This window comes from Poecilia latipinna, unplaced genomic scaffold, assembly GCF_001443285.1.
Source record: "Poecilia latipinna isolate Pla-1442-1.1 unplaced genomic scaffold, P_latipinna-1.0 Scaffold1111, whole genome shotgun sequence".
NCBI lineage: Eukaryota > Metazoa > Chordata > Actinopteri > Cyprinodontiformes > Poeciliidae > Poecilia > Poecilia latipinna.
Window position 1 is genome coordinate 213,851 of NW_015113727.1, and position 8,143 is coordinate 221,993.

The window sequence follows — 8,143 nt, forward strand, 5'->3', positions numbered from 1 at the left end:
TCGGAAAAAAAAAGAAAAAATTTTTTTTTTTTTTTTTTTGGGGGCCCTAAACCTTTTTGGTTTTAACTTTTTTTTTTTTTTTTTTTTTTTTAAAGAACCTATAGATAGATAGAAACTTTATTCATCCCTTTGGGATTTACCCTCAGGGAAATTGTAGACATTATATGACATTTAACCAAAGGTACAAACAGTGACATAAGATATTTGCCACCGTTTTCACAGAGTCTGCGATTGCATTGCACATTTCCTCCCCCATGAAATAAGGAATCTTTAGAACACACCGCATTTTATTTTGCAGCTGCAGGACTCTATTCACATTGCAAGAATGGTGAATCAACCATGGTGCTGTGTATTATCTGCTACTTTTCAGAATGTGACTCAATATGACTCATGATTTTCAAAAGAAGAAAGAAAAAGCTGTCAACAGACACAGGCTGGCAGAGTCAATGTTGTGGAAATCCAGTGGGAGCTGACTACATAGGTGGCTTTGAGACAAGGTGACACAAAAAGCCAGTTTACGATGGAGCTGAAAATCCAGCTTGGATGTTAAAAGGTTGCTCCAAAGACGAACAGTCAGCAGAGCTTGCAATAATTCAGGTGTGTCTGTCTGGCTGGCTTCCGTGGAGAAAAAATAAATAAAAACAGATTAAAGATGTAAGAGGGTTAAAAACCAGAGCAGGGAACATACTCAATTTTCAATTATTCCCATATCTGTCTGTTAGTCTGACCTTTTCAGTCTGGCTCTCTGTCTGACAGCCTGCTAAATCTCAGCCATTGATGTCTGGAATTGTAATATGAGCACAGAGTAAGAATACGAGATTCAAGGATCCACAGGTGCAAAACATCCTTTTCAGATTAGATCAATTTGATTTGCTATTAAGCAGATTGCACATCAGGACACATCAGTGTTTCTCGTCAGCTCGCATTGATCTGAGCGCATGGAAACATGCGAAACTCACGCCGTGTCCTGCACTTGCTCATCAGATTTCGAGATCTTCTTGTAGCAGTAGACCATTTCCACCAGCAGCCACAAGGTCAAGAACACCAGCAGGACATACATCATGATCTCAGAGTAGATTGCGGTGGTGTCATTGGAGGCTGCGGAGCACAAACAGCAGATAGGCACATGCTTTATTTAGCACACATTCATTTTCTGCACCATTTTTTGTGAAGAATAACAAAACAGACTCTGCTGCAGCTCTGAGGAAATGTCCTGAGTTCGTTGAACACGGCTCGCACAAAATCTCGCAAAGTTTATGACGAAGAGGACAAGATATCAGCAGGATACTTATTTGACTAAATAAAAAGTTCACTTTAAGTATTACCTATTCATGTTTAGTCCTTGTTTTGTATTTTTATTTATGCTTTTCTTGTTAACACTGCTATTAACATAGAGCATTTTACACATTGGATCTTTTAGCTTGGTGCTAATTAGAAAGTGATTGAGAAATGAAGGTGTTTGTCATTTTAAAGAGGCAGTGGGAAGAGCATAAAACATCAATTATTCATTTAGTAAAGTGGAGGTAATAGTAAAGGTTGTTTTCATATTCCACTAGCCCCTACTGATAATGACAAAATGATCTAAACCTGCTGTCTCGACGTTCTTTGCAGCAACTCGGCTCGATGAAACTAAATTTCCCACTAAATATTCTGCTGCCAAATGCAACCCGGTCTGACAGCAAAATCCCAAAAAAAGAAAAAAAAAACAAAAAACTGAATTTATTGGAAACAGTTTCCAGATGTTTTCCAGGCTAATGGCCACAGAAATGAATGCACTAGAAGAGGACTGCTTGTCAGCACATTTTCGTGCCATCAGCACATTTTCAGAAACACTTGCAAACTAACCATTGGATGATATTCAATGAAGAAATCTACACTTACCAGGAAAGGCTGGCAGCCTTGAACGGCTGAGCTACACACACACACACACACACACAACTTTGTTGCACAACAAACCGTGTTTATGTTTTCTTACTCTGAAATTTTTCACTTAACTTTTATGGCTTAGCCTGGAACAGTGCATTCTGTCTTGATTTGCATTTTGGTTTATTCAAAAATATATATATTTTATTAGTCTCTATACACGAAAAACCCAAAACATGATGGTTTCCATGCAACATACATTTTGTTAACAACATGAAAAATCCCACTTTCTGTTAATCTACTAAAAACTTTTTTTTTTTTTTACATTTAGGAGTAATGACATTCTGTCTGATTACCAATTACAGTAAGTACTGTTAAAAAAAACATTCCTCTTATAAGTTCATGCTTTTAGGATGCATTATGTTTTAGATAAGTCTAACAATATACAGGTAAATATGATGGGCATAAGTACTGAGTGATGATATTAGAATCTAAAAATGTGAAAGGAAAGGTGCCTTGCAGAGATTTCACAAAGTTACATGCAGGCAGAGAGCAAACCTGCCTATTGAACTGTGAAAGCTCCACAGGGTACCTTTGTGTATGATATAAAATGGAGGTGCAAACTCACAGTGGTTCTTGGCTCAAACATTTCTTTTTTGTTGTTGTTTGAAAACAATTATAGCATCAAATGAAGAAAGTTTCTGCTTACTCTTGTCATTTATTATCTTTAAATCCATAAGAAAGAGTGTTTTCACTATTCTATTTGTTTATATTTTCTAAAGTTCTTCACTAAGCTGTAGTAAAAGATAAGAAATTAAAAAGTCATTGGAGCCTGAAGTGCTTCGCAAAGGTATTTATACCCCTTAAGCCGTTTCACATATGACCACAAAATTCAATGTATTTTTGGGTTTTCATGTAATCGACCATCAGAACATTGTGCATAATTCTGATCTGAGAAAAAATTGTTTTCAACTTTTTTTTGGTATTATTTATAAAACACTGAAAAGTTTGACCTGCTTCCTCAGCCCTAATCCTCTAAGCTGATTCACAGCTCAGGTGGGAGAATCTGCCAGGAAGCCTTTATTAGCCATAAACCATCCAAATCTGATCTCTAAAGTGGAAAAAACAACAAAGCCTTCCGAGAAGAAAATACGCCATTCACCCAGTTTAAAGTTTTGTCACAAGGCATGTTGAAGCCAAACAGGAGATGATGGAAAACTAACCTCACACATCACCTTGAACAGCGCGTTCCCATGGCAAAACATGGCATAGCCTTATCATCCCATGGGAACATTTATCTTTTTTTTTTTTTTTTTTTGACAAGCAGGAAAGTTGAGAATAGATATAAAACAAATATTTACAACACTTTCAATATTTCAGCTGGAAGTGTGCAAACTGTGTATTACTTTCCTTCTACTTAACTGTTTGTGAATTGTTTTGTTGGTCCATGACACCAAACCCTAATAAAATGCATTGATGCACTGACAGTTTTAATGATATAAAAGAAGCAGAAATGCTTTTGCGAAGCACTGAACGTCAACCATCAATCACAATTAGACTTCGTTTGGAGGAGAACCTTAACAGATGATTTAAACATGAAACTGGACTTTGGGAACCAAAATGTCTTGGGAACAACAAACTGACGTCTGGAAATTGTATATAAAAGCTTAACATTTTTGAGCCACTGTGAACCTGTTTGTTTGTACCAAATTCCAGAAAACCTTCTCAGAAGAACTGTGTTTGTCCAACTTGATTTGGCTGTTTTTGTAATATGATCCATTAGATGAGAAAGCACAGATCCACTGAAGGCAAGCGTTTCCACTTTGTTACCATGAAAATCATTATCAGAACATATTGCATAATGGTTGCTGCAGAAAAGGCTTTCTGGAACTCGACACCGCTGTTGTATGAAATATGAAGGAAGATTTTTGATATTTGTGCAGAAAGAAATCTGACTGCAGCATTCTGCGTGTATATGCATCTTATTAAAAGTTCTACCAAATGCAGGCAGTAAAAATGAAAATCTAAAGAAATGCAACAGATTTAGGAACTTCCAAATATACACGTTGATTTGTATATTCGACTGAGGTGGAAGATGAAACATTCAGCAGGCCAAACATCCAGGAAGCATAATACATTACCCAGTTTTAAACAGATAGCAAAGTAGCTGGTTTGAATTAAGGCCTTCACAGACAACAGAAGAAAGCTTTAATGGAAAAAAAAATAAAGGCAGACAAAACAAAACACAGTTGTTATTATTATTATTTTTTTTTAAAACCAGTCACAACATAGAGAAGAGTGGGGAAAGGGAAGAGGTACTGTTAGTGGCAGAGTGCTTTCACAGTAATGCATCACTTAGCAGAGACAAAAAGTTGGGTTTATAATTACAAAGCAAGTCATGCTGGCATGATAAACATTTTAAAATCACATGAAGAGGAGGCAGAGCACAGAGACAGGGCTAGGTGCACAGAGGCCAGCAGTTTTGCATCTAAACAGTGCAGTGTTGATTCAGGCAGCTCTAAAATAAAATAAAATAAAATAAAACATTTAACTGCTTAGCAGCTTTCAGCAAAACACCAGAGCCTGTATGCAGAAGGATTTTCAGATCCCTCAGGGAGCTTCTATCTTAGCCCAAAAATTATTGCCAAGAAGTCTTAAGAGTATCTTAAGAGTGATTCAGTCAGGTACTGGGAGTGAAAGAAATTGCCATCTTACTGAGGAAGTATGGTTGTCCCTGGTTGCTATAGGCAACGCTGTCTTCTAGGGTGAGTGATTGGTTGTTCTTTTTCTGCTTGTTTTTTAATGGCGGTGTAATGCTACATCACTAACTGAGACAAAAAAAAATGGGTGTCTTTTCACACAGTGAGTTGAATATCTGGTTTCTGCTGTATTTACACACAAAATAATGGACACAACCGTACCTTTCTCTTTCACGGTCAGTGTGATGTTCTTCTTCGTCACTGTATATGGTGTATAGGTTCCAAACTCAAACGTGCGATTAACGTGGCACTCGTAAATACCACGGTCGCTCTCTGTGACATGTAGGATCAAAAGGGAGACGTCTTGCAGGTCTTTGCTACCATTCCAGATCAGACGGTCTTTAAAGGGTCCATCCAGGCTTTGTGAGTCTCCTTTGTTACTTTCAAAAATCTAGGTAAAAAAATAAATAAATAAATAAATTTAACATTTACAGTCTAAACCGATCAAGCACAGAACTCAAAAGCATGGGTCGTACACAACACTGTTCTGGAAACATACATGAATCCTGTCATATGTGTTGTTTTCACTTGACGTGAAATACCAATTCACATTTGTGTTTGGTTTGAGTTCCTCCCTCTTCAAACAGGAGATGCATGTCAGCTTCATGGAGCTTCCTAGCACTGCTTCGGTGTCGGACGCCACATCGACACATACTGGCCTGCTCAGGTGGACTAAAAAAAGAAGCAATATTTCACACATTCATGTCCACAATTGACTCATACTTCCATATGTAAAATTTGTCGACTTTCAAGAAAGTGTTTAATGAATCTTGAACATGTATTCACTCTGTATTTGATTTTACATAAACACAGGCATAAACTTAAGCTTACAGTTCTGTGTTATAAAAGATCGACAAAGAAAATATTGTGGTTCCTAAGTTTTCTTGGTTTTGCAATATTGGTAAAGATCACAGAAACTATGGGAAGCATTTGAAGGGGTTTTCATCATACTGTGAGCAAAGTGAGGAAGGAAAAGGCTGGAATATAATTGCATTTCAGTTAATTGAATAAGGTGGAGAGGGAACTGAGTAAAAAAGGCAAATGATGCAGTGGTTATAAATGCATAGACTTGGAGTCTGCAGCCAGCAGCTCTAGAAACAAAACTCCTTCACTCCCTCGTTTGTGGCTCCTATTGTTTAGGCCTTCTATCAACAGATGTATGTAAAAATGTGCACTACTGAAAAACACTAATGGTACAGCAGACATTGTTAGTCTTGCTCTGCCCGGTAATGACATCAGACTTCAAATTATGATTTTTTTTTTTTTTTTAGTGGACTATTTTCCATAAATAAAGAAAAGAGTCAAGTGGTCAAAATTAGTTGTATTCATACTTAAGTGTCCTCTCAAGGCTGAAGATAAAGGTAACAGACAGTTGTATATTCATAAAACTGTATATGTTTTCTTTTGTCAAAGGATGCTTTCTAGTTGCTTATAATGTCACAAAATGTCTATGTGACTGTGTTAGGCCCACTGCTGTTATATAACCAGAGTCTTGCCCTGGGCAGACAGTGACAACATTGATTTTATCTCATCCTTTTTTATTTTATTAAAAAAAAAAAAACATTATGTGGGCGGAGAGAAACAAACAAGAGGACAGAGAAGGAGACGAGAAGGAAATAAGAGGACACAGCCTAACATCGCTTTCTTTCCTCCAGTTTACCCATTTTATGAAACGAACGGAAAGCTCTGGAAAACGCCAATGTTCACAACCGTGAATGCGCCACGGCCAAACACACAGCATTGAACGTTGATAATTTAAACCAGACAATGTATGAGCCAACCTCAAGATGCAATACTTACCGACGAACAACAACAGAAGCAACGTTTGCTGCTGAACTCGGTGCAGAGTTAGCATATTCAGCCCTATGAGGAGCTGCTGGTGGGACAACCGCTGCTGCAACTCCAGCTCTGTTTTGAAGTTGTCTTCAAGGCCAACTCCTGGGTGGGATATGCGAGTTCAGGACCACAGACAGCGCCTCTCCTCGGCCGCCCCGAGCGCAGGGAACTTCCCTCTGCCCCACGAGTGAAAACCCACCTGCTGAAAGAAGCGACGCGAGGCGACAAGTCAAGTGACGCTCTGCAGAAGTGCGGGGAAGTGATTTTTCTTTTCTTTTCTTTCCTTTTCTTTTTTTTAGCGGTTTTACGAGTCCCTCTATGAATTTACAGCTTCTCGGTTCGCAATTCCTCATCTACACGGAGACAGGAAATGTCATCATCCCCGGCACTTGGATGGAATGAGCAGGTCCGGGGTGTGCGAAAGCAAGCTGGAGTGATGCAACAGTTTCCTCGCCCACTAATGCAGTCACCTCAGTCCAGATCCGTCCACAAAAGTCTTTTCTTCTAAAGAAAAGAAGAAGAACGAATCAAAGATCAGAACCTGTGGATTCTATAACAACAAAGCCGATTCACTCACTTACAGCCTCGAGATTTGAAGTCTTCTCCTATTTTACACGACATGCGGTAAAGATTGTTGAATGTTTCAAATCTATCTCTTTCATCAATAATAATAATAATAATAATAATAATAATAATAATAATAAAGCTATTGACCGTATTTCCTAGCCGCTGCTCACTCTTTGTTTTCCACTTAGCGCCTGGCTGGAGGAGAGGGTTTGATACGCATGCGTGAGTTACTCCCACCCACAACACAACGTGCATGATCTTGTTATAGCCATTTGGGTCCTGTCTAAGAAGGCTCCCCCTTCAATTATTTTGTTTTTATTTGACTGAAAACAAATCCGAGCAGCTCCTAGAATGGCTTGCAGACATTTAATGCAAATCAATGGAGTGAAAAAAAAAAACAGAAGTATGAAAGAGAAGGGGGTTCCTCGTTTGTCATGTCTTACATAAGATGTTTAGAGAAGCCCACTCATGACATTTCCTTTTAAAAAAAACAACATTTGAGCCCTTACATTATTTCAACCTCTCCAGCGTCATCATAACAAGGCACAAAACATGTTGCAGACGGTCAAGCCTTTAAGTAATAATAGCAAAATGAAGTATTCCCACCCTTTTTTCATTTTGTCACTTTATAACCTATTATTTCAAAATCTTTTATTAGAATGTGATGGACCACTTCAAAGCCATGTATAATTATGAGGTAAAATAAAATCTGAATAGCCGTGTATGTACATGTACTATGTACATATTTGCTGTAAGTACCGTTGTTCGTTTTCTGAGGCATGCTCAGCTTTGAAAACACAGACACTACAATTTGTGCCTCCTGCTTCTGCGATAAATGCTGCTATTCCCTGGCTGTTAGTCCAGCCGGACAGCCTCATTTTCAAAGGTTTAGCCGTCCTGCACTCCTTTCATTTTAAATTGGATTGTCCAGTGCTCTGTGAGATGTTCATATCTTTATTGTTCTATAAGCTAACCCTGATTTATCCCCGACCTGTCCACTGTGCTCCCTGATCGTCGTTATGATGTTTTTCTTCACTGATGTTCTCTAGCAAAACTTTGTGGTCAGCACAAATAAACCGCTTATGCTAAGAATAATTTACACACACATGTGATTTATT

The 8,143-nt window shown here is 38.2% G+C and overlaps 1 protein-coding gene and 1 long non-coding RNA gene across 5 annotated transcripts in view; one reads left to right on the forward strand and one right to left on the reverse strand.

Annotated features, from left to right (window-relative positions):
• The window catches only part of scn3b (sodium channel, voltage-gated, type III, beta), a 13,704-nt gene extending 6,453 nt beyond the window's left edge, over positions 1–7,251 (reverse strand). The window contains exons 1-6 of one of the 4 annotated variants that reach the window (XM_015052460.1): positions 7,173–7,251; positions 6,658–6,962; positions 6,423–6,560; positions 5,122–5,294; positions 4,785–5,013; positions 960–1,098 (exon numbers count right to left, since the gene is read on the reverse strand). In XM_015052460.1, the coding sequence (XP_014907946.1) occupies positions 960–1,098; positions 4,785–5,013; positions 5,122–5,294; positions 6,423–6,560; positions 6,658–6,811 (833 nt within the window). In that variant the 5' untranslated portion in view covers positions 6,812–6,962; positions 7,173–7,251. Of the gene's footprint in view, positions 1–959; positions 1,099–4,784; positions 5,014–5,121; positions 5,295–6,422; positions 6,561–6,657; positions 6,963–7,035; positions 7,149–7,172 lie in introns of those variants that run through there. The other 3 variants (XM_015052461.1, XM_015052459.1, XM_015052458.1) reach the window with 3 other exon arrangements.
• On the forward strand, positions 7,029–7,423 carry LOC106959709 (uncharacterized). The gene is made up of 2 exons (XR_001427418.1): positions 7,029–7,082; positions 7,214–7,423. It is a non-coding gene; the product is annotated as an uncharacterized LOC106959709 (long non-coding RNA).
• The last annotated feature ends 720 nt before the right edge of the window (positions 7,424–8,143 follow it).